The sequence below is a fragment of the Rhipicephalus microplus genome, unplaced genomic scaffold, assembly GCF_043290135.1.
Source record: "Rhipicephalus microplus isolate Deutch F79 unplaced genomic scaffold, USDA_Rmic scaffold_840, whole genome shotgun sequence".
NCBI classification, from domain to species: domain Eukaryota; kingdom Metazoa; phylum Arthropoda; class Arachnida; order Ixodida; family Ixodidae; genus Rhipicephalus; species Rhipicephalus microplus.
The window spans coordinates 1-26,991 of record NW_027465394.1 but is presented as its reverse complement, the minus strand read 5'-3'; the positions used below and the strand labels follow the sequence as shown (position 1 = coordinate 26,991).

General features: G+C 42.0%; 1 protein-coding gene across 1 annotated transcript; it reads left to right on the top strand.

The window, feature by feature from the left end:
* Positions 1 to 26,515, top strand: LOC142795748 (WD repeat-containing and planar cell polarity effector protein fritz homolog; the record flags this gene model as incomplete). Its single annotated transcript, XM_075886120.1, is given in 16 exon segments — positions 1 to 200; positions 2,345 to 2,445; positions 3,416 to 3,474; positions 3,601 to 3,704; positions 5,786 to 5,822; positions 5,899 to 5,969; positions 8,838 to 8,888; positions 10,950 to 11,021; positions 12,588 to 12,679; positions 13,055 to 13,159; positions 14,436 to 14,541; positions 17,108 to 17,222; positions 17,652 to 17,775; positions 23,229 to 23,292; positions 25,587 to 25,689; positions 26,376 to 26,515. Coding segments are annotated over 16 exon segments (1,544 nt in total), but the record flags the coding sequence as incomplete, so codon positions are not given.
* Positions 26,516 to 26,991: the final 476 nt, after the last annotated feature.

The following is a 26,991-nucleotide window of genomic DNA, read 5'->3' as shown; positions in this document are numbered from 1 at the left end:
CTATTCTGGAAAACCACAGCCTGCTGATTTCGTACTACGAGCCCAAGATGACGTACGCCTGTTTCGGGAAGCCGCTGATCGGGACAGACAGCGTGCGCAAGCTGTCTTCCGTCGACGCCAGACTCGTCACGTTTGACATCCTGGGATTGCCGGGGCGGCGTCTCGAACGAAAGTTGAGCCTCAACTCACTGAAAGACTGGGTAAGGCAAATTTCTGGGGGTGTTGGGAAGAGGAGGCATGGGTAAGGAATGAGAGTAAAAGATCGAGGAAAGTTAAAAAGAGAGGCTGCCTCCTCTTTTAAAGGAACACTACAGAGCAAAATGATATTTCCTGTATTAGTAAAGTACAATTTCACAATCCCGAAAACACCACTTGCTACAAAACAATGCTTGGTAAGCAAAAAAAACGCGCAAAAAAAAAATGAGGGTGGACACGTCATCGTCTGGTTGCCGCAGCCCCAGGCACCGCGACGTCTTGGATTTTGAAGGCATCTACTTAATCCTACGTGGCTTCTATTCGATACAAATCGAGTACGTTGTCATTTGTGGCTGCCGCAAACCTAATGCACTGAGTTTCCGAGAATTTTATCAAGCCACTGTCGCAAAAATATGAAAAGTGCATTTAAAAATTTTGACGTCGCGCATGGAGATACTGGCACGAAATTTAAAAATGAAACTTCTACTTTTATTTTCTCACTAACAATGAACTTATGATAGTGGGACATGTGGCACTTGAGTTCTCTGAGTGGAGTTTGTCAACATAAACCGAGCCATTGTTTCCCCTTAGTTTTCCTTCAATGAGTAGTCGCACCACTTAGTGCTGGTCAGGATGTGCATCTCATGATCATAAAGAACTGGTGGGTGACCGGTGGCACCGAGAATTAAACCCATTACCTCCTGCATTGGGGGCACATGCTCCACTATAACCCTTGCAGAAATTTTACCTTCTGCCAGAGACCAGTGCATACTTAAAATTCAATTGTGAGAAAGATTAGATGTTAATGTGTTGATCTCTGTTTTTTTTTGTAAATAATACTATGGAGAACTATTAAAGATTTATTTATTCTGAATTGAGTCAGTATATTTTTGTGTAAAAATACGGTAGACTCTCAGTGAACGGAAGTCTGATAAACGGAACTGCTGCTTAAGTGGAACAGTTGGCTCGGATTGGTTTCATCCCTGCATACTGCACTCATGTTCACCTCTCAGTAAATGGAACTCCTGTTACACTGAACACATTTTACCGGTCCCTTCAGGTTCCGTTTAATGAGAGTCCTCTGTAATTAACTTTCAGGTTTCAAACACTTAGGTAACTTATTATTGATCACATGCATCATCAGAAAGCAAAAGTCCGAGTTTTGGTTTGGCTTCTGGTGTGCGGCTTGTTGAGCGTTGTTTTGTCATGTGGTTGTGGTAGTAAGTTAGATGCCAATCAGACTGTTAATGGTGAAACTATTTATTGGGTAAACTTGTACCACAAAAATCAAGTAACTTTCACTGTACAAGCGATTAGCACTCACAAGATAGCAATATTGGCAAGCACAGTTGTTGATTGTCGAATAATCTGATAGCCCGCAAAACATGTTTTTCTTTATACATAAGTGATATTTCTGGTGCTCTCATAACTCATCCGCTCACGTCGTGTATGTAATCCTATCCTAACAGCTTGTATATATTGCAAAATTTCTCTAAACATTACAGCATGGTGCACGGGGCTCACAAAAAGTAACACATGGTGCGCGACGCACCTCCATAGTTGGTGTACACTCAAACCTCATTATAACAAGGTTGCGTCTTAGAAGACAGTAAGTTTGTTGTGTCCGAAAATTCGTTGAGAAGGTTATTCCTAACACTGTATTTATTGCAAGACTTCTTCATTTACTTCGTTATAACTGTTATTTTGTTATATCCACATTCACTATATTGAGGTTTGAGTGTGTACAGTTGTACATGTTGCTGTTGTAAAGGTTATAGCTAGGGCAAGTGAGCAGGTAGATTCATGATGAAACGAAAAGTGTAGTGATTCACTGAGCTCTAAGTCGTTAAGTGAAAATGGTCTTACAACGTAGAAGTGTTTTGTGTTGAAACATGCAAATACGGGGAAAGCTGCACATTCGTGGCAACTAAGCCCACCTATGTGCAGTAAAGCCCATCTTTGTGATAAAGTTCCTCTAAAGCTTGGCTTTTCTTGCGCATACTCGTCACTTGGTTTCGCATCGTACGATCAATAGCTCGTGCTAAAGAAAATGTACTATATCTTTCGAAGGTGTTGTGCAATGTTTTTTAGTTTCTTTAGTATAATAAATGCATGCTGTGCGAGGTGGCTTAATGTTTGTGATGTGCAGGTGTTGAACTGGTGGTCGGTGGGTGACGGGGAGGTGTGGCCCTGGATGCCGTCGACGTCCAATCGGGAAAGATCGAACATGGTTGTCTATGCGTTAAACGGGTGAGCAGTTGTTTAATTGTGCACACTCAGTGTCATTCATTAAATTCATTTTGTTGGGGTGACTAGAATTTATGTAGACGAAAGACGTTTTGATCAAGCGCTGATAGGAGGCTCACAATAGCGGTCTGACTCAAACTTTTCGAAAATTCATGGTACAAGGAATTTCCAAAATCTCTGTCAATATATTTATTTATTTATTAAAGTTCAGGTAGGCCACTGGCTGGCAACTGTTTTATATTTATTGCCATTTTATGTGGTACTAGACAGGGAAAACTTTCTCACTGGACTTTTATTGAGATGCTCCAATACTGACATAATAAAAAAAAAACAAATATGCCATGTTAGTATCTTATTGGAAACACAGGCTTATTATATGTGCCATGGTAGGCATCGGACTGCTCAGCTGGACTATTTGGAATAAGTTGTGCACTAGATGCTTGAGAAATGGCAGATTTGAATGGGCTAATCTGCTGCTTAAAAAAAAAAATGTAGTTCAGAGGTAATACAGGCTAGAACTAAAATGAGGTGCACCACAAGGGAAAGACTTCAAATTAATTTTCACCACCATGGTTTCCCTAATGTGCTCTTAATTATAATGTACATGCACCTTTTGCATTTTGTCCCCATCTAACTGCATCTGCTGTTGCTGGAATCGAACCCACAACCTCTAGTACGCAAACCCAACTTCTTACCTACCGGACTGTAGTGGATGCCTTTTCTTGCGCTGTTGAAGTTTGTTATCGCGGCCCAAACTGTTCTAATTTTTTCTTGACCTGAGCTTTGAGAAAAACTTTTCTAAAAAATCATTGTTGGAGATGACTGGTGTTTAGAGTAGCACAATGTCCATGATCCTTATTACTCGGTTCCCATCTAGCAGAGTGAACATATTGTCGGCCGCAGTTTTATTAAATGAGGTTTTGGTATATCGCTTCAAACACGGTTTAATGAATCAATTTGCATCACTTTTCAGACCCAACATAGAGTTGCTCACCTATGGAAGAATAGACAAGGTTCCAGTTTTGGTTGTCTTTTAGGTGAGCTCTCAATACCTCACTCTCGCACCATGAGCAACCTTCAGAAAGCTTTAACTTCGTAGTGTTTGTACAAAGTTGCAAGTTCAATTGTGATTTCATGTATTCTGTTTGTTCTCTCTAATCAGTCAGTACCAGTCGAACAAACTCCTGATTGTCGAAGAGGATGCTTCTCGTGGTGGCAGCGTCGCCGTTGACGTCTGTGTGTACGAGCTTGCCAGAGGAAAGGTGAGCCACCAATTACTCATCATGTAGCTCGTTGGAAGACGAGACAGGCATAACGAAGCATTAGCCTTGGTTGCATTTGTTTTGAATAATTTGCGTTACAGTAGGGTTATGCTTCAAAAACAGTTGCACCGATTCTAGCACATTCCTGTCACTCGGCAGTAATCGTCATCTATATGGCATGTCATATCTTGACGTTACATGCCCAGTTCTTCCAAGTCACAAACATTCACAATCGGTCTATTTGTGACAGTTCATGACTCAGAAATACTGGAAGGATAAGAACCAGTCATGAAGTGCTATGAAGGCGACATGGCACTCGAAAAGTAGCAAGCGCACATTTATAAGTAAAAGCAGCACAAGTAGGCTGAACGATGATTATCTTTGGCTACAGAGAGATGTCTCCAAATGTTGCAGCTATTTTTAAAATAAGACTTCGATGATCGATTCATTGATATGTGAGGTTTAACGTCCCAAAACCACGATATGATTATGAGAGACGCCGTAGTGGAGGGGCTCCGGAAAATTCGACCACCTGGGGTTCTTTAAACGTGCACCCAAGTCTGAGCACACAGGCCTACAGCATTTTCGCCTTCATCGAAAATGCAGTCGCCACAGCCAGGATTCGATCCTGTGTTTGAAGTAAGGGCTTCAGACGAAAGGGCTAGATATGGAGTTGAGAGAATTTTGACCAGCTTAACTTAATGTGCCAGAGAAACGGGCAGAGACTATCCTGTAGCAACTTTCATATTTCTTGCATCTAAATACATACATGTGGAGTCGTCTGTGTATAAAACTGAAAACAAATGCTCATCATCGGCACCTGATATCAGCCTCGAACAGCGGGGCCACTATGCAAGCGATAGCCACCTGCAGGAGTGTATACAATGAACAATGTCAAAGTGCTTAAATTGCGATTAGTCACATCATGCGCACTGTTCCAGATCAACAATAACAAATCTCTCCCGTTTCTTTGCCACCATTTTCGAGATCAATATCTAGTAACTCGAACGTACATTCCGTGGCGCACTGCGATGCGAGTGATGCCTTCAAGCCCGCTGCATTTCTCGCACACTCAGCAAACTCGTCCGCCGAATAAAACGCCGTGTCAATGCGGTCTAGGATGCTGCTGGAAGTGCAAGGATGACGATCCGACGACGACACAATCTGATGAGGTGCTGCTGCAAGGCACAGAAGAGTGCACCGCTTCACACACAAGCGGCCGTGGCTGCACGCCGTCGTCGGAATGCGCCGCTTCGGCGGCATCGGGTGAAATCGGCTGCACGTTGTCGGCTGCTTTCTTCTGGCGGGGCGTTCCACGGGCGCCTCAATCATGCCGGCAAAAGAGGGAAAGTCGGGTGCGTCGGTCGCGTAGCACAAGCAGGCATGTGCGGGAAGCAGACGAACAACGTGCGCGAACGGGAACCGGCGGCCGACGAACAATATACAAAAAAAGCGCGGGCAACTTTGGCCGCATCAGCCAATGGAAGCGAGGAACAGGGTGGCTCGCCTGGTGCGTGCGCGCTCTGGCCAATCAGCGGTCCGGAAGGGGGCTCCGGAAAAGTGGCGAGGGCAGCCGTTCTGTTTAAGCGACGCCATTTTGAAGGGTGGCAAAATGCGCACAAAGGAATCAGTTTCAACACAAGCCCAAGATGGCGGCGATCAGCCTCTCCGGCGGCGCGCGCGGGTAGTTTGAACGAATTTGACCTGCCGTGGGTTGTTTTCGGCTCCCGTGGCGACTTCATAATCAATTTTAATTCATTTACTTATCGAATTCAGCGTTCACAATTTGAGGACACGTGCTTATAGGTCTAAAAATTCAAAATATCGCATTTTCTCAAAATCGACTTTTTGGCCATTTTTCCACCATTCTAAGACCCGCGTCCCCCCTTAATTTGTGTTTCATTGCCACACGTGTTATGTCATAACAATGTTATGTTGAAATGATGGCGGTACCAGCATCATATGGTAGCCAGATCGCCCAATATCTGAGCTGTGGCCAAATGTACTTTTTGTGTGTTTTGCTGATTTTTTTTGCACATTTATTTCCTTGTTCATTTGTTTGCTGGTACCATGTCTTTCAGTTCGAAAGGGTGTCCATGATATCGATCTCTTTACAAGGTAAGCTGAAGTCTCTCGTCATGGAAAACGTAGAAAGTAAGCTTTGATGCATGAAGAATGTTTTTTTTTTCCATAGGTCGTGTGGTGACGTCACAATGGAATAATGCAGAAGACAAGCTTGTGCTACTGTGTGATGACGCATCCTTGGTGAGTGCATTCAGTCGTACCTTGTCACAAATCTTATAAATTTAATTGTAATGCAAGAACTTATAGAAACCTTAGGGCTCTTTCTCCCATGTCACATCACCTTCCTGGAATAGATGCTTGTCAGTTCAACAAAGGAGCCTGATAACAAGTTAAGATTATGCAGGGTGAAATGAAATTAAAATTATCTATATACATTTAAGCTTTTATTTTCGAACTTCCTGGTAACTATAAATTGTCTAAAAAGTTTAGTGATCAAAAATATTACGTACCTAGCAAGACGTTTTATCGAGCTAAGTAGTGGTAGTCCATAAGTCGAACATACCGTGAGAAACAAAATTAAAGATTAGATACACTGTCTGATTCTTAATGCAATAGCATTAAAGAGCTCGTTTTGCTGATATCCCAGCATCGGTGTTGTTGGTTGTGGGAAACAAACCAGTACAGCCTGGGACTGAAAAACAAGGAAGATGCAAATAAAATAAATGATAAAAACCTTTGTTGAAGTGAGAATCGAATCCAGACTTCCTGTGTGGCAAGCAGATGAGCTGCCACAGAACGGCACTATTACTTGAAACTGCTTTGGAAAAAAACATTCTATGAATGTCACGTAGTGGCAGGAGTGTTCTTAACGCGTGTAATAGTACGTGGCTGAAGCGTATAATCATGCGATTGCATTGAAACGTGAGTTGCGCTGCTAGGGGTGTTTCAAAGCCTACCCATTACAAAGCACTCAGACAGTAGACTCTCGTGTAACTGAACTGAAGGGACCAGAAAAATGTGTTTTGTTTAAACAGGAGTTTCATTTACTCAGGGATGAGCAGGGGTCTGGAATTCAGGTAAGAAACCGATTGTGCTGGAGGCAGCTGTTTCGTTTAACAGATTTCCATTTACTGAGAGTGCACGGTATGTGAAAGGGTACTGACATAAAAATTTCGCGGCCGAGGTAGCCTGTGGGGTCGATTCCTGCCCCTGACGTCACCACGCTGCCCGTCAATAAAACAAGTTATGACGATGTCATAGCCACCATTTTTCTTTAGTCGCGCTTGTTCCCGCAGTCTATACTTCTCGGCAACAGGAGTGTGTAGCCGTGGCGCACACTTTGAAAGTTTTGTGTTTGGCGACAGTGCAGGTCCTGTTGCCCATTTGAAAGAGATTCTTGATGCGGACTGTGCGGAAGGTGTCACAGATCTGTGTGCTGACGCGATCGAGAACTGCACACACTAGGTGGCGATAGTTGAACCCTGTGGCTTCTTGTTTTTGGAGCTCCAACCGAAACTGAAAGTGGCCGATAATGAGGGGCCTGTAATTAACTATCTATTGCGTGCCGCAGCAAACGGTGTGTCGTGTTATGACTAACAGGCCCCCTGCAACACATTTGCAGCAGAAAAACGAGAAGCCAAAGTTTTTGTGTCTGTACCCCCCTTTAATCATCAGCAGCAGCAAATGCATCAACTAAGTGGGCAGCTGCGTACTGTCCCGTGTTACCTACCAATGCATAGTTGGACTTTGCTGGTTCACTAAAGGAAGAATATGGAGAGAGGCACTGTGCAGCTGTACTTGGAGTAGGCTTTCTAAGATAGTTCGAAGCTGCGATGTGCGTAATTTTACGTTTCCTTACGGCATGGTTGAAGTGTGCACTGAGAATGGAAACTGGGCTAGGGATCGAGAGGGCAGTGCAAGTGGGGCCCTTATTCAGCTTCAACTTGCTGTTTTAGAGAGCATGCATGCAACATCAGGCCTTCAACCTGGCTGCGGCGGGTACATTTTCGATGGAGGCGGAAATGTTGTAGGCCCGTCTGCACAGATTTGGTGCACGTTAAAGAATCCCAGGTGGTCGAAATTTCCGGAGCCCTCCACTACGGCATCTCTCATAATCATATGGTGGTTTTAGCACGTTAAACCCCACATATCAATCAATCAATCAATCAATCAATCATCAGGTCTTCAACAAGCATCCCCTTGGCAGCACGTGCGACTGTGCTTCTCTGTGCAGTGACTGTGAGGTACTCTCAGATATCGCAATTGGATTGAGCACTAAATTGCTGAAGCATTCCAGGTCAAGAAAAAAGGGACACATGTGTCAGCGAGCCTTCAGTCATGCTTAAAAAAAAAGATAGTGTTTTTGTAGAGGTAAATGTGGTATCTTGACTCGTGACAGTTACGTGTTGCAGTGTCATCGTTTTGACCATGTGACAGTTATTGTCTTTTATTTATTTACCTTTAATTTACATTTTCTATTATATATATTTGTCGTTGCCATTGCACAGTTGTTCGTCAGCGCTTTTGTTGCTTGTTCCTTAGACTTAGTCTTGTTTTCGTGCCGTTTCTTCGCAAGTGGTGGATTTTTATTCTTTTTTTTTAGTGCAACAATTTTTGCTGATTTTGGTGCAAAGCATGCAAAATAAAACGGTCTGTTCGTTCCCACGATTATTGGGGAATAGGGCTCAAGCTTAGTATAAATATGGCATTCGTGATTTTCTTACGCAACAAATGCGAAGAAATGATTTATCCTAAAAAGTTAAAGAACACTAACCACAAGAAATTTTAAAAGATACGTTTAGTTTTCCCATGACAGGGGTCTTGTTCACAACCTGGGAATGTGATCGATGCACTCACATTGAAGCTGAAATGTCTTCTTCTTGTTCTTTTGGAGTCAATTTTTTTTCTTGCTTTTTATGATGTTACTTCCTGACCATGCAGGCTTCCGTAAAATCCTCGACGTCATGTCTTACTCATCCAGCATGGCATGTCCTAAATTGCTGCTTCTTTTACTCTGGTTATGTCCACATTTGTCTCGCTTTTTTGGAAAGTCTCTGCTAAAGGAATGTCCCTGTTTGCTGACGCCACTCTTCAAACTTGCCTCCCCAGGTTCTCTACGACGCTGTGCGACAGACCACACACTTCACCACGACTTCCTTCGTAAGCCCCGACCTATTGTACCCTTGTTCTTGTCACGCCCACTGTTTCATTAGACTTCATTGTGAACACGCTTTCTGATGCCTTTAAAATCAAGTAAGAAAGAATCTCAGAATGACTTGGTTGCTTATTAACACTCTGCTTCATCCATGCTTTCATTTGCTATTTACACTCAAACCTCATTATACCAAAGTTCATCTTACACGAAAATAAGTTCGTTATATCTGAAAATTTATTATAGAGGTTTATTCCTAACACTATATCTACTGCAAGACTTTATATTAATACTTCGCTATAACCGGTATTTTGCTATGTCTGGGTTTATTATATCGAGGTTTGAGTGTATTAATGACCTTAAGTACTGCTACCCAGCTTAAAGCTACATTGCATTACTTTTGGAGTTGTTGCTAATTCATATTAAATTTGATTGAAGCATTGTAATGGGTAACTTGCACCTATACTCTTGAAACACAACCTGATTTCATTAGATAATCCAAAAAAGGATTTTTGTTACTTAGAAAACTAAAATGGTGATGTAACCACATTTAAATGCTGCCATAGTGTTGTTTTCATGAACAGCCCATGCCTACATGTCGGAGCAGCTTGTGAGGGTGGCCAAGGCATAGGGAACACTGTGTGCTAGCGATGCATGCCAAAAGACGGTCATGTGAAGCTGTAACAGGCTGCCAATGCATGATGACACAAAGAACGAAAGCGGCGATTGTTTGAGCAGGCCAAGCCAGAAAATTTCTTCCAAGAGAGACGATTAGCACTATCTGTCACAGAAACCATGTAATCACAAAAGCAAGCACCGCCCACTCTAGCACGTTCCGCAAAGCCGGAGCTGTACTGACTACTGAGTCAGTTATTCCACACATGGACACAGCGTGCAGCGTCGTCAAAGTAAAAGTGGGGGTCATAGCTGTGGTGCCTAGATGTTTTTAACGTGATAGCATTAGGGCGTGTGCTTGAAGAAAAACCTGTCTCATTCAAAATAGAATGGTATCATTGCCTTCTCAATCGGTTATTTCAGGTTTTAAAGCTTCAGTATATCAAGTTTGATGGCCAAATTAGTTCATTGATTGAGACTGATGAGAACATTGAACCCTATGGATATTTGCCAGGGAATAGAAATTTCTTTGGTAAAATGACAACTTTATAAAATTAAGTTTTGTTTGATTGAGTTTTAACTGTATGTTATGAAATATACCCACAAAGCCTAGCTCATATAGTATCTGGTGTAATAAAAAGCTCCATGCAGGCAACGCTGGGGTCCAAGCGTGCAGTACAGTAGATTCTCATTAAACGGAACCTGGAGGGACTGCGAAACTATGTTCCGTTGAGCAGGGCTTCCGTTTACTGAGAGATGAACAAGGTTGCAGAATACAAGAAGAAAACCAATCTTGCCGGAAGCACCTGTTCCCTTTAAACAGTAGTTCCATTTAACAGATTTCTGTTTACTGAGAGTCTACTGTAATATGTTGCTATTGAATTTGCATCAATTTCTACAGTTGTAAATGCATTGCTACATTCTCGCTGAGAAATGCATATTTCAAATGCTACCAAATTGTGTAGCAGTCCTCGGTTAACATAGAAGAGGAATAGCCATGCAGAATTAAACTCTTAATTAAGTACATGTTCAGGAGAACAGAAATGCTTTCAGTTAATAACGGTGTCATAGGGTCACTCACTATTGATCAGGATTGGGGGCTGATTTGTATTGAATTCCTTGTTCATGATGGGCTTCTTGTGCAAGCTACAGAAGACAGGGAGCCAATTACTGTTGAGAAACGTGATACCAATCAAGCTTAATTGCAATTAAAAGTGTACCCTATGATACCAGTAGGAGTATGCAGTGGTGCTGATGTGTACAATTAAAAAAGTGCTTTTTTTTTATAATAATGGCAAACCTGTTGAGGATAACTGATTTTGAAGTGTATTAGGATACTCTGAATGGGTTGAGCATGAAGAGCTCATTGAGAGATCGGCTATGTGGAGAATGACTCAAGCAGCTCCTAATCGCAACAGAATCTTCCAGTCGCTAACTAGAAATGTCGCTTATAGGTTGGAACAAAAGTCACCTGGCATCCGAGCGGCTCTGTAGTGTTTTTTGCCTCAGAAGAAGGACAGCTTCAGGTAAGACCGTCGTTGGCTTCGTTATTTGCCTTGCTTAATTAGGTAAGTTCTAGTTGATAGTTTGACATGTTCATTAAGCATTTTTGCGGCAAGGACTAAAATTCAACAGATGCCACGTTGAAAACAATATTAAAAACTGCCTTCATGAGGCTATTACGTTAGGGAAGCCCTAATAATTGCCATCAAGCATTCTTGAAGGATGGTGTAGAATAAAATAAATTGGAATTTCCACAAAATTTTTGACATTTGCAGAGTTAGATGCACCTAAAGTATTAAGCTTACAGCTTTGTAATAACTCCATAAACTAAAAATTGTATTAAATCTAAAGTAGATGAAAGTCATACAATATACAATTCTGTCAAAGATATTATTAAGCATTATAATAATTTCATGTGCACAGTGAGTTCATGTTTTGTAGTTGTGAGATTGAGATCGTATACTTCAACAGGTGCCATTGACAGAGCTGCAATAATTTTAGTGCTATGTCATGGACTTGTCAACAGTGATCTAATTCCATTTTTTTTAACTTTACAAGTGTTGATCATTTATGCAAAAAATTTCAAAATCCTCATTTGAAATTGTGCTTCCTACTGTACATAATTGTTACAATGTTACTTTCTCAATTTCTACAAACTTTCTACCAATTAGTCTAGCACTTTTCTCATAAAGACATGTCAGTAAATCCAGTGAACAGTAATAATAAAAGTAATAACATACCTATGTTTGATAGGGATCCAGAAGTTGGCGTCAAGTTAAAGTTTGCCTTAACTGTGCCTAATTACTATTTCTCGCTGACTGGAATAAAATTGTTCATATTTGGGTGACATGTGTCGGCTTTACCTTTTGCTTGTCAGGTGTTTCTGGCTGTGACGCGCCCCCCGGTGTTGGCTTGGTTCTGTGAATATCAGCTGCTGTTGAAATGCGGAGAAATAGCATGTTATGAAATCAAGGTCATATTTTCTGAAAGGGGATTACAACAACTTCGTTTGCTGCCAATAACAGTAAGTAAGGCTGTGGAGATGGAGTGAAAACAGTAATCGAGTCGTGTTTGGGTCTACCAGAGAAACAACGTGCACCCGAGAACATTATAGCAGACAAGCCAACAGAATACAAAAAAAAAGGACTCTCCAAAGCCAACAGCACATCACAAAACAATCCTTGCACTCCTAATTACACGCGTGTGGAGCCACCAGGCCCCTCAGCCAAGAAAGGTGGGCACGATCACTTTGTACTCTTCAACATCTGTACCAGCACAGCAAGGGGCAAAAATACGTGCTCTTAGAAATATTCGGTAGAGGGTGCAACTTGTGGACCACGCTATGCAAGCCAGCATTGTGCTTCGGTGTGAATTTTCAGGCGCATAATCGAGATCGTACTGATGTACGTGCAACACTGCAGTTTTGCACGTACATCAGTGGGAAACGCAAAAACATACTGGTATGTCATTGACCGCAAAAAGGTTAAAAAACTAGAATTGAGAAGGAAATTAGAAATGTTAGAATTTTGCTGTGCAGAATTAGGCTTAGCACTTCTTTTATTATTTTTAATATTTTTTCTTCAATGCAGTGCTTCGACACAGCGCTGTCCACAATACAGCTGAGGCTTAACGACGAGTCCTCTACTGCGGCGCCGACACTGAATGTGGGCTCCTATCTCAGGTATGCTCCTAATGTCTTTGACATTGCAGGCAGCTAATGGCGTTATTGTCTTTCATTGGCATATAATGTCTTTCATGTTCCTTCTTTGTTAAAAATTGATTGATTGATGGATTAATTCTTTGGGACATCAAGCAATATAAATAGACATTTAAATATTTGTATTCTTCACCAAAAATGTGAGTTGCTAATGAGCTGCTCTCAGTTCTTTTTTATGCTTCTCGCTTCTTAACTTTCCTGCTTGTGTGTGCCAGCTGTTGCATCAGAGAAAGAAATCGTTCATGATCAAACCGTCTTGACCTTTTAGTGCAGTATACTAGTACGCTTACATTGACGGGCACATCGCTCATTTTACACTCTCTCTCTCAACCTTTCCAGCAACGGTGGTTCCTTGCATCGGTTGATGTGGCAGTCGAGCGGAGATGCCGTCTTCCGCTGCCCGACGGCTGCCACCTTCAACTGTGCTGCCTTGTTGTTTGACGGGTGAGTCTGGGCAACGGCACTGGACTTGTGTTTACCGCTGTGGAATGCTAGTTATGGCACTTGGCTACTGACCTGAAGGTTGCGGGTTCGATCCCGGCCACAACGTTAGCGTTTAGGTGGAGGCGATATGCTGGAGCCCCATGTACTTTGCCATGCCACTGCACATCAAAGAAGGTCATTACAGCATCTCTCATAATCATATTATGGTCTTGGAATGTAAAATCCCAAATATTACTTTTATTATTATTGGTGGTAGTAGTAGTAGTAGTAGTAGTAGTAGTAGTAGTAGTAGTAGTAGTAGTAGTAGTAGTAGTAGTAGTAGTAGTAGTAGTAGTAGTAGTAGTAGTAGTAGTAGTTTTGGACTAGTTGTCTCTCAACACTGCTGGAGGGTTCTAGCTAGACCTTTTATGGCCAACTGTACAAGAAACACAAGGAAGGAGAGAGGAATGCAAGATGGGCGCAGACTAGCAAACCCAGAAGATCGACAACCATCTACATGATAATCTTCTATCTCCTCCATATAGATAGGCTGGTGCAGGCTAGAAGATCAAACTGCATGAGGAATTGTCGAGGCCTTCTTTATTCATAAGCCCAGTAACAGCGGCAGTACCATTTACGATGCTGCATAAGCTAGATATCTTTAAGCCACCAATCTGTGAGCTTTCACATTTTCTGTATGATATTTATACATGTTTACGATCATAAATCTACAGTCACCGTTCTACCTTTGTTGGGTTCCTTTCTCACTCTTGGTGTTCTTTTTCTATTTTTTTTGTGGTAACTATTACCAACTCACCCGGCGCTTAGTTTTTCTCAGTCTTTGATGTGGGGGCTATTAAGTACATTAAATTCAGGGTTATTGGGAGATACGATAATAAGGTTCGCTGTACTAGTGGACTCTAATAAATTTTGACTACCTGCAGCCTGTAGTTTACGGTAATGTGCACCACGGACACTTTTGCATTTTGGTTTCTTTCCCTTTAAGAAATGCTAGGTGCTCAAATATTAATACAAAATATTCTCATAACAAACTTACATATTACATGAATCTAAAAAAATTCGTTATAAAGGTAAATTTCTTAGCACTATATCTATTGCAAGACGATTCTTCGCTTATTTCGTTATAACCAATATTTTGTTAAATCCGGGTTCATTGTTCTGAGGTTTGAGTGTAGCCTGCTGTGGCTGGCACAACAGTTATATCGGGGTTATGGCACGTAAAACATTGGCATTTGTTAATTATTAATCTCGAGCTGTGTCTTTTTCTCCGCTGCAGTGGTCCCCTGGCCATCCTCAAGTTACCACTTGGCCTGCTTACCAGAGGGCAGCTGGGACCACTCGAGCTTGTATCAGAATACTTGAAGCACCTGCAGATTGATGAGGTATGTTGATAGGTGTTTACTATGGACCATAACTTGTTTGTAATTAATTGCCATTGTGGAGAAATTCCTCAGTTTAGTCACATCTTCATTGCTTCCTAACTAGAGAGTGTTAGCCCAGTCCTCTTAAAAGGACAGAAAAGAAAAATAATGACTATTTAGATTGACAAACTGCACTCGGAAAACTCTAATGCTACATGTTTCACTTTCTTAAGGCTACATGTCTCACTTGCTTAAGTTCGTTATTAGCAGAGAAAATCAAGGTTGAAGTTTCATTTTTAGATTTCGTGCCACAATCTCCACATGCGACGTAAAAAATATTTAAATATTTTTCGTATTTTCATGGCATTTTCATGCGTATTTCATGCTCGATGAAGTTTTTTGAAACTTCATATTCTGGGTCTTTGGCACCCACAGATGACAGTGTACCTCATTTTTATCAGAAGTTATGTCGGATCCAGTAGTTGTCTCCAAAATCAATGACGTAGTGGTGTTTGGTGCGGGAATCTCAACGTGGCATCTCCACCCACGTTTTCTTTTTCGCACGTTTTCTCCCTCACTCGTGTCATCTCATGGTAAGAGTGGTGTTTTCGGGATTGTGAAACTGTACTTTACTAATAAGTGCAAAAATCGTTTTGCTCTTTCATCATCATCATCAGCCTGACTACGTCCACTGCAGGACAAAGGCCTCTCCCATGTTCCGCCAGTTAACCCGGTCCTGTGCTTGCTGCTGCCAATTTATACCCGCAAACTTCTTAATCTCATCTGCCCACCTAACCTTCTGTCTCTCCCTAACCTGCTTCCCTTCTCTGGGAATCCAGTTAGTTACCCTTATTGACCAGCGGTTATCCTGTCTACGTGCTACATGCCCGGCCCATGTCCATTTCCTCTTCTTTATTTCAACTATGATATCCTTAACCCCCGTTTGTCCCCTAATCCACTCTGCTCTCTTCTTGTCTCTTAGGGTTACACCTACCATTTTTCTTTCCATTGCTCGCTGCGTCGTCCTCAATTTAAGCTGAACCCTCTTTGTAAGTCTCCAGGTTTCTGCTCCGTAGCTAAGTACCGGCAAGATACAGCTGTTATATACCTTCCTCTTGAGGGATAGTGGCAATCTACCTGTCATAATTTGAGAGTGCTTGCCGAATGTGCTCCACCCCATTCTTATTCTTCTAGTTACTTCAATCTCGTGGTTAGGCTCTGCGGTTATTACCTGCCCTAAGTAGACATAGTCTTTTACAACTTCAAGTGCACTATTACCTATCTCGAAGCGCTGCTCCTTTCCGAGGTTGTTGTACATTACTTTCGTTTTCTGCAGATTAATTTTAAGACCCACCTTTCTGCTCTCCTTGTCTAACTCCGTAATCATGAGTTGCAATTCGTCCCGAGTTACTCAGCAATGCAATGTCATCGGCGAAGCGCAGGTTACTAAGGTATTCTACATTAACTCTTATCCCTAACTGTTCCCATTCTAGGCTTCTGAAAACCTCCTGTAAGCACGCGGTAAATAGCATTGGGGAGATTGTGTCCCCCTGCCTTACACCCTTCTTGATTGGTATTCTGTTGCTTTCTTTATGAAGCACTATGGTAGCAGTTGATCCCCTGTAGATTTCTTCCAGAATGTTTATATATACTTCATCTACGCCCTGATTCCGCAGTGTCTGCATGACGGCTGATATTTCTACTGAATCAAACGCCTTCTCGTAATCTATGAAGGCTATGTATAGTGGTTGGTTATACTCTGAGCATTTCTCTATTACCTGTTTGATAGTACGAATGTGGTCAATTGTTGAGTAGCCTGTTCGAAATCCTGCTTGTTCCTTTGGTTTTGCTCTTTAGTGACCCTTTAAAGCAGCAAATGGGAACGTGGGGCTTTATTAGATTAAAAAAATTGTGTAAGCTAGGTAGGCGTTCGGTGTGTCACAATCCAAAAGTATGAATACTGTCGCATGGTAGTAGCAACTGTGAAGAATGCGGCAGTCGCACTGGCCAAGGCAAAATGCTTCATTGGATGAACCTATGCCCAGAAAACAAACTCGAAGTACAAGCGATTCACGCTGCATATTGATGGCGGTGATCACAGTCATCGGTAATCTGATCGTTGGTAGAACGGTTTTTTTTATGTACCCATTGTCACACCTTCCGGTGTTATCTGGTGTTATATAACCCTCCAAACCTTCTTATAGTTTAGGTGGATTATGTGAAAGAAATTAGAGTATGTCCCCTGGGGAATGGAAGAAGTTCTTTTAATTTTTTTTGAGGGCAAGAACTAGCACATAGCTATGATAACACAAAAAATAATGCATGATGAGTGAAATTGCGAGATTTCATTAAACTTACCCAATACAAGTCTGAAATGGAAGTAGTATATCGTAGCAGAAGTGCCAGAAATGAACAAAGTACTATGTATCAGTGAGGTTCGACAAGGTCTTACTATGGTTGGCGCAGCTAACTGAAGAATGTTTGTCATGAATGCATATTTATACGTTACATTCTACGCTAAATAAGGGTTGCAGAGCTTTCGTTATCAGCTTGCGCTGTTTGTTCTGTGGCCTTGTGAACGTTTCAGGCCGTTCACCTCCTGTTGAGCCTTGACTGGGGCCGTGTTGCAGAGCTGACCTTCCTGTGCCTCGGCAAGATAGTCAACTACCTGCTTCGACAGCCCCTGGATTCTAAACGCGAAGGTCTGTAGTCTGGCCGCCACTTGAAGTTGTTAATACTCAACTAGGGGGGTAAATGCATTGTTAATAAGTGCCATACAATTTAGGTGCATTCAATTGTTCTGCTTTTAATGCATATAGCCTTTAATTTTTCTGGTGGTTTACACCCCTCATAAGTAAAAACAAAGTTTAAAGTTGTGCATTGTTATGTGCTTCACTATTAACCTGCAGTTTGAAAAGATGCACTAACTTTTAAAAGCATAACCATTACTTCAGCTTGCACGGTGAGCAGGAATAAGTATCAGCAGATCTGCAGTGACGTGCATCAAGTGTTTTTTAGGCTATTTTTATGCTGCACAGTTCCAAAATGTGTTGATGAAACACTTGTTTATTTTTCCGCTCTGATCGGAAGTTTATAAAAACCGTTGGTAAATACAAGTGAATACCTTGCAGTTCAGCTGGAGACAGCGCTGGGAAGCTTCTATGGTCCTGCTCAGCCAATACCGGACTCGGTTGTTGCCGAATATGGCGTTCGCATCAGCCACCTGGCGAGGCGATTCTTTCATCATCTCTTGAGGTGCGATGCATAAAGTGATTTCGTAGTCATACTGCAGTGTTTTATGCATGCAGTTTCAGCCAGCAGTGTAAAGAGATACCTTGGAATGTCAACTGTGTTCAACCCTTTGGGGTCTGTTGTCGATCCCTGCCCGACAGCGGAGCACAGCCCCAGCGTTACGTGGTTGCGCAGTGCTCGAAAAGTTATTTTGCAGTTGATTCACATGTGCGTATTGTTGCTACATTATGCGTGATCTGAAGAAGAAAAGAGTTTTCTACAAATACTCCAGGAACTCTGCCGCTAGTGTACATGGGAGCTGCAACGCACGGCACTTCATCGAGCACGGGAATAATTGGTAGTAGACAAATTTGTCTAATATTCGTACTTTCGGCTCCGTTTGGGCTTGGAGTGCTCTGTCACGAAACAACAACCTGCAAAGGTTCGGCAGTTTCTCTTTGCCACCTCGACATTTCTAGTCTCACCTATTCAAATCGGCTTGCAAAGTTTACAATGGTTGGTTCTTTTATTCAAAACAAAACCAGAACACAACAATAAACAAGGCCACAAGTGCATTTGAAGCCCGCAAGCACAAAGACCAGGCAAGTCTGTGTACTGCCCATTATTCCCATGGTCGCTGAATGATTGGAGCACCCGTCTACTCTCTCCCCGAACATGCCAGCACAGCGGGAAAGTAGGCTCTGTTTGCCGATTTTATGGTTGCGGGACCGTAAGAAGTTTGTGTTATAACTGGTGTTTTCCTTCGCGCGTCTGTGCAATAAACGGTCCGCCTATACGTTTTCTGTGGGCAACATATCGGTGGTCAGAAAAAACGATACGCCAGGCCTGCACAAAAGGCCCAGCACAGTCATAGCGAAAGCTAGCAGAGCGGCCTTTTAGAGACTTTTCAAAACACTCATTGGGTAACTACTGCAAGCACACTTGCTTGATACCCACTAGGTCATATTTAATAAATTTGTTTAGGTAGTAGGCCGGCATTCGTTCTGCTATTTCTTGTCATTCTTCTGAGAAGTGTGGTATCCGCTAAACACTTGCAAAGAATTCCAAGCCAATTGTTCATGCAGTGGCTGATGACGATGAGGAATTATGGCTGAAGTGGGTGTGCGACACAGTTAATAGGGGAACAAGAACTAGCTTTTGTAATGGGTTGGAGCGTTGGATGACCCACTCTACGCTACTCGTATTGTGCGAGGACTAGTTCTTTTGCTGTTTTAAAATGCTTTATAAGTCATAATAATGCGATTGCTTTCCCAACATCAAGCCTGCATAAGGCAAGTTTGCCAACAAGTCGTAAGCACCAGCGTAGCTCAGTGGTCGAATACTGGGCTGGCACCCAGCAGACCTGGGTTTTGAGCCCCACTGTGTCTTTGGGGCTAGGTTTTTTTTTTTTCTAATTCTGCACGATGTTACAGAGACCGGCGGTGGCGTACAACTGCGCGTGACTTAAGTTGGGATCTTATAACAGCTTTCACTGTAAAACCCACGTAATAACTGGTCCCGTGCTAAAAGCGGTTACGTTATAAGTGTGGTCTGCTCTGTATATGCAGGGTACACTCAAACCTCATCATAACGTCACATCTGCCACAAAAATACCTCGTTATATCCGAAAATTTGTTATAAACATATATTTTAGTACTGCATTTATCACAAAACTGATCTTCACTTGTTTTATTATGACTGACAATTCGTTATATACATGTTGATTATAATGAGGTTTGAGTTTATTTACATGAGCGCAGAAAAAGTACTGACGGTTCTAAAGAAACTAGTTTTGACGACTGTTTTGCATATTGACTAGTGCGCCACCATAGTTTTGTAAGAAGAGCTTTTATTTATTCTTAGGTTGTAAACAACTATAGGTGTATATTGTGGACTACCATTGCTTTGACTTTATTCACTGAAGGCAGCCATAACTTGAAACTGTCGAGAAGCTGTTGTGAAAACCATGAGGTAGGCTTCCAGCTACAGACACTTTATAGCCACCTGTATGCTCACTGTTACGGCACAGTGGATGGAAAGAAGGCAGAAAAAAGGGTGAAAAAGTTTTACATGAACAAATATCAGTATTACTTAGAGAGACTCAATGGCAAAGCATATATTAATGTAGTAAGAATGAGCAATGCTTTATTTTTACTTGTTGCTACATAGATCATGGATTATAATCCCTTCGGGCACCAATTCTGATGCACATTTGGAAATATGTAAAATTGACATGACGTGATTCCAAGGCACTTAGTATTACATTCCAAAAAAGAAAATGAAGGAATATGGTGTTCTTTGTTATTTTCAGTAATTAATTTTAATTAGCACATTAAGTATTTGATCATTCTGAAGTTATACAGCTTCAATCTTCACACAAAAATAATCGAATATTATATCAAAATATGTGCACAGTTTGTTTTTTTGGTTGTATTCACTTTGAGCGGATAAAAAAAGAATACTGTTGACGTTCGTTTTAGAACACGGCACATCGAATGTTCGTAGAACCTGGTTGGTGTCTCCAGCAAAGCGATTCTTTGCAGTAATATAGAGCAGAATGAAGTTTAATGACTGCTAGTTGTCCACTTAGAAAGCCTGCACCAATGTGCACACCCCGTTTCAAGCCATTTGAAAAAACACGCACTGCGTGATGCGCCTCCTAAGTTTATGTGTATAATTGTACACGTGGCCGCTGAAGGGAATAATCAATGCAGGAACAGGCGCGCTTTTTTCCAAGTCTGTCAAGAGGGACAATTCACGATGCTGACCAACAATGTAGAAATACAAAAATAAATATTCCAGATTCGTCATCTTTGTTTTACAGTGTAGTGTTTGCTTTTTTTGCATGTTTCCTGTTGCACGTTGACTTGTTGAGAAGCATTTGTAATGCCGCTTACCACTAGGTGTTGTTCTCCTTAGGACGTCATTGGTACATAATTGTTGCAGGAATTCTAAAAACCTAGCCTTATCAGCATGATGACATTGTGTCCTAATTAGCATAGTTTAATCAAGCTAGTTATTACGACCTATGATATCACAAATTATATTTTTAAATTTTTAAGTGTGCAAGAGATTATTAAATGTGTACCTTAGTCAAGTTTCCTCGTCATGAATCTGAGGGCTATTTGGTATGTACACTTGTGGTTTCAGAATGTGTTATAGCATTTTATTATAAATCGGAAATGTTTAAATGTGTCAACTTTAAAACCACCAGTTGCTCTTTACTGATTTTTTACGACGATTCACTTTCTTCTTCCCTGCTTGTCTGACAGAGCATGGCGCTACGAACTCTTGGAGTGATCCTAACCTCTTTCGGGTATGGCTGCATGGCTTCTTCCCACACAAGCACATTCACAAAAAAAGCATGTCCATTGCTTCATCACGGTGATATCATTTCTTTAGTTTTCATGACCTTTGATATGATATGAGCACGAACATGTTTGTATTTCTACAAACTTTTTAGGTTGCAGGTTCAGTGACTGGCAGTTATAAATGCTTTATGATGAAGATGATATGTAGAGGCACTCAGATATTGAACTTTTGGTTTAGAATAAAGAGCTTTAGTTGGTTAAATTTTACTGCTATACTTCTCTCCCTCCAACATTCTTATCTGGGTACTGTGCCACTGTGGCACTCCTCATAGATGGGCTGTGAACTTGGGTCCATAAAGGTTTTGAATTAATGTTTGTCTTGGACTTTTTGTGCGATGCTGTGCTTTTTTGTTTTATTATCAAATGGACTGTTCAAGCATAGCAGTTCAAAGCAGGTTTGCTAAACCATATCCTTCATCCATAAACACTGAAACCTCATAATAACAAAGTTGCATCTTGCACGAAAAAAGTTTGTAGTATTCGAAAGGTTGTTATGATAGGTATATTCCTAACCCCAAATCTATTGCAAGACTGTTTTTCATTTACCGTGTTGTAACCAATATTTCATTTTATACGAGTTAGTTAAATCAAGATTTGCGTGTATTCTTGCCCTATGCACTGGAACTCATATATGGGTCGGCAAAGTGAGCACTGTTCTAGAGAGCACCGCAAAGTGTCGCGGAAGAAGCACTTGCTGTTGCGCTTGTTCGTGTCGTTTTGTGTGTCGTGACCTGATGTCCCAAACTGCTCACTCAGAATGGACACTGCTTTCCATAGTGTTATCACGCATCGAATGCGCTTTGCACCGAATCATGCATGCGGACTTGCACCGGCTGTCCCATATACTTTTATGGTGGTGGCAGTGTTTGCACGCTCACACTGTAAATGCATCTGCTTGCAGTTGCACCGCTGCTGCACAGTGCATAATGAGTTACATTTAGTGTTGGAACACGTTCATGTGTGAATTTAGAAAAGATCGTAGAGTTGGGTCTGTGCGCTTCCAATGTTTGTTCACTTAAGGACTAGATATACGTCCAACGTGGTCAGCGCATCAGGTCTCGAACCCTGAGGTTGGGTATGCTTGGTGCACTGCGGTGAAGGTGGCCATTTCCTCACTCTGTAGTTCAGTGTACGCACCATGCCGCAGTGAGTAGCTTCGTAGTAGCACATCCACACTCTCTTCGTCGAATTACTCTGTGGCTCCGCGTTATTCGCTACATGCGTAGACAATTTTTTCGCTCTCAGCTTCGCTATTCGTGCTTTTTGGTTCATACGCTCGTTTTTTCTCACTCTCTGCATTGTTTAACTTTGCATCGGAAACGTTACTCCTCACAACCATCGCTTTAAAGAATCTGGGAGCGAGAAAATAGGTACAAAGGTTGCATTAGAGATGAAAGAAGATTATGTTGTATACTAATGATAGCGCCTTCCGAAGGCTTCCAAAGCGTTTCTTTTTGTCTCTCCGTGTCAGCGATTAACTCGTGCAAGGGATCTATAATTCCTTCGAGCGGACACAGAATCATGGGGTCATCGATCAATGCTAAGTTGACCACTGCCACGCTTTCCAAACACAGCCCACAAGCAGCCATTTTGCCGATGCCCACTGGCGCATTGTGGTCCAATGCTAGCCACGTGGAGCACAAGAATTAGGAACATGCTCTATCTCTGCGATGGCCGCGCAGAGCATGCTGAATGTTGCTGGGCGCTCCGGCTACGCCATGACGCCAGGATTCTCCACTTTTCGCCAGTTTAGCTTAACCGCATCACACGTGCATGCTTCGCTGGACTATATCTAGGCCCATAGTGCGAGCAAAGCACTAACAAAAATGCACAAAAAAGAGCATAAGTTTTAGCAATATTTCACTGCTCCTGTGTGTTTTTTTTGGTTTGCTAGCAGTATATCATACTGACAAACCCACTTTTTCACCTCACTCAAGCCGACTGCAGCTCTGTACCACACTGCATCATAGACAAAGCAATCATAGTGTTAATTTTCCGAGTTTCCCTCTGCCGCCCAGTTTGTATATACTAGTTTTCTTGTCATTTTATGACACACTTGTGCATTTGTGTGTGTGGTATCTTGTTGTAAATCGTCACACATTTCAGGTTTGACAGGCTGGAAAAAGCTTTTCTTCTGGCAGTTGACTTGGGGTACTGGGATCTCTTCATGGTAAGTCCTTGTTTCCTGGTGTGGGGTGTGTTCGTATCACATTGTTGGAACGAGCTGTGGTGGCCGCCATCAAACCAAGCGAAAAAGATGGCAACTACTCCTTTCGTAACCTCTTCGATTCTCCTCTTGCCCACTCAACTCCCTCACCACGTGGGAGAGGGGCAGGGTGACAATTGAACTGGTTAGGAGGGAAGAACTGCCGTGTATATTTATCTTGGTGTGTTGCCAACCAGCACAACATCGTTGATTTTCAAGAGGAAATTTGTCCGCCAAAAAAACTCGTCTTATTCAAACGTTATTAACTGGTACTGAAAATTGTTTTTATTTATTGTCTCAATCCTCATTAACAGCAGCAGTAAAATTTTATCACATTGAAGTAGTATTACAAGACTGTGTTGATATAAGATGAATTAGCATTCTTCAGGCTGTTTGGGGCTGCTTTTCTGGAGCTCAAATAAGCTTGCCTTGTTATATTGAACTCAAACATATAAAAATCTGTATCCTGTCTAGATTGAAGATTTTATTACAGAGTCGAAATTTGGGGAATCAGCCTTCAAAAACCAAACATATAAAAATCTGTATCCTGTCTAGATTGAAGATTTTATTACAGAGTCGAAATTTGGGGAATCAGCCTTCAAGAGTTGATCGTGATAGCAACGTCTAGCCCTGTCCTCATCGCGCTTTGTTTTGTTTGTCGTTATGTTTAGTTGCCCAGCTAGCTACATGCGTACCTACACATGACATACCTAAAGGTAAAGGTGTCCACCTTCTTCAAGGGCACCTATGGCAACACTGTACCAACTATGTCTGTGTAAGAGAAAGCATCTACTAATATGTGCACCCTTTGAAATGAGCGGCGTGCTTTTACTGGAAGACCAACTTCGGGCTGTCTGGGAGGTCCACAAAACGCAGTAGAGTTGATCAATTGATTGATGGACCCTTTTACCTGATGCGACCCATCATGGGGGACTAGCCATGAAACGAGTCGAGTTTCAGGCTTCAAACCAGCAACAAGTATGCGCGCGATGCTTTTTCAATGTTGCGATGCACCCACTACAGGTTCATCAGGGATGGATGACTGGTCAAACTTGATTTAGAGTCCCAAGAGACTCTACTATCTGGCAGTAGGCCTCATTGGGATGAGCAGACTAAGCCTGACGCTGCATTGTGGGCTATCTGGATGTCAGAAGAATGGTAAGTTGGGCTAGTTGGTACTGATCCATAAGGTATGTAACTGCGCAAAAAACTGACGGAAACAAGAAGGAGAGAAAAAGGCTTCTTCTAAGTTTGGTGATTTGGTCCCTCGTGTTTTTTCTCCTCCCCCTTTGCCCCCTCTTGCTTTTTTCTGCCTATTATATATATTGCCTCGTTCTTGCAATAAAGCGTCAGTTGATAGACTGCGCTTGTCTGTCCTTTTTCTCTCCTTCTTGTTTCCGTCAGTTTTTTGCGCAGTTACATACCTTATCTATCTGGATGGCCTAGAGCTGATCCTTCTTGTTGGCGCCTATCATGACGGAGCTGCACTTGACTTGGTTGGCTTCATCGCTGCCCAGTAAGAAAGGGCATCACACTGTGAGCAAATGCTCTAAACTAGCTACTTCCCCACAATCGAGGCACAACCTGTTAGTGCAAGTATGGGGATAAAGTTTGTGAAATAAAAGCCGAATTTAGGTACGGACCTCCCTGTAAGAGTCCCAAGCTGGGGAATATTCACAGTAATGTGAGAGCCTTTTGTAATGAATGGCCGGCTTTAAACCAATAACTCGTTGTGCAATGATGCCCAATGGCAATATACACTTGCATTACTTTTTTTCTGCAGTGTTACAGCTCACACTGTGACACATGTACACAGGATGCATATGTTTCTGAAGCATGAAAATCACTTTCAGTGCAGTTCCAAGCACTGGTGTGGCTCTGTGGTAAACCACAGAGCCACACCGGCTTGCCACGCCAAAGACTTGTGTTCAGCTTCTAGGATACATGATTTTCTATTTCCATCTGGCGATTTTTTAGTCACTACCAACAACGTGGAATTGAAATTTCTGCAACCCGAGCTTTTAAGCGCTTTCGCGTTGAAACATGGTTGTGTGTGACACTAGGATAGCTTTATTTTGTATAATGTTTGCTATAAATTTACATGTGTGCACTGCTGTTGATATATTTGGTTATATCCGATAAGTCTTTATGTTAGTGTTTGTTATATTAGAGTATGTCTGTGCAAAAGTTCATTATATGGGGGTTTTAGCTATGTTCACAAGTGTTCATGTCTCACTTCATTGATTTCACTTTTTCAGGACCTACACAACATTGCCAAGAAAAAAGGAGAAAGCGGTTTGGTGGAGGTTGCCCTGCGACGCGCAAACGCCCTGAAGCCAAGCCGGGCACTTTCTGAGTGCGGTGAGCACCTCAATACGAAGTTCCTAATTTCTTTTTTTAACCACTACCTTGTTGCAGAACCTGTGCTCCTTACCTCCTCAAGGCAGGACTGTCAATGAAATCTTCGTGGAGAAAGCACAGCTTGTGCCAAAAGACTTCTTTTGATGCAAACCCCACTGATTCTTGTCATTAGCTTTTTCAATTTCTTCGTATGCACCGTAATGTGTACATTACGTATACAGTAATATCTCAAGTTTTGCGTGAGAAGCTTGTAAGCAACTGTAATTTATAGCTATAGTAATGGCAGCTCATACCACATATTGCTGCAGGTCAATAACGCCAGGGAAATACACGTCATTTCGCTTGTTCTAATGCCTTGTTGCGGCTCCGTCACTTTTGTCTTTCATGCATGTGGCATTCATCATATTTCAAACTGTAGTGCAGTTCAGATTCCAAAATGTATATTTACGTCTACATCAGCTTCATCTAGCCAAGGAGTGTTTGCATATCAACTTGGTTATCGGTAGCATGTATTCTGTTTATTATTTGTCTCATTGTTTCTTCAGGTGATGCTAACTCTACCCTACTGAAGATCATTGCATGTAGTTAATTTTTTCATTACTTTTTAATGCTGATAAGGGTGCTCAAGGCACTAAAGCAAATTTAAAAAACAACTGTGCTTTTGTTTGCCTCGTACATCCCTGCAGATTCGAACGACTGTGACTCCTCAAGTGAGCTCACCGACGATTGCTGTTCGAGCGATGACGGAACTCGCTGCACTCCAGCTGTGGCTGTGGCGTCGTGCTCGGGCGCCGCGGGTTTTTCGGAACCTGGCCGCCTAAGATTGGTATGTATTACAGGGCTTGAATTCCTCATTTATGAAGATATCGTTTGTAACTTCAAGTGCATGAAAGCCCCCATGGTTAAACAGCATATAGGGAGCTTCAGTAGGTGGGCTAAATGAAAAGTTTGTTCATATTATTTTAACACAGAGTAAGCATCAGCAATGTATATAAGAAAGCAAACTTGTTACGAAAAAAATGAAGTGTATGACAGGCGTTAACTGTAGTGGCTCTGACTAATCTATCCACATCATCATTTCAGTTTACTGTGGTTCGGTGATGCATGATCTTCACTAAAACTGCTGTGAAATAACACTGAGCTAGAACCCCTCGAACTTACGAATATTATACAGGTATTGTAGGGGGTGGGGGGCTAGTTTGAGTTAACGTAGTCACGATAAGATTTCCTGGCAGAAATTATGTACAGTAGACTCTCACTAAACGGAACCTGAAGGGGCTAGAAAAATATGTTTCATTTAGC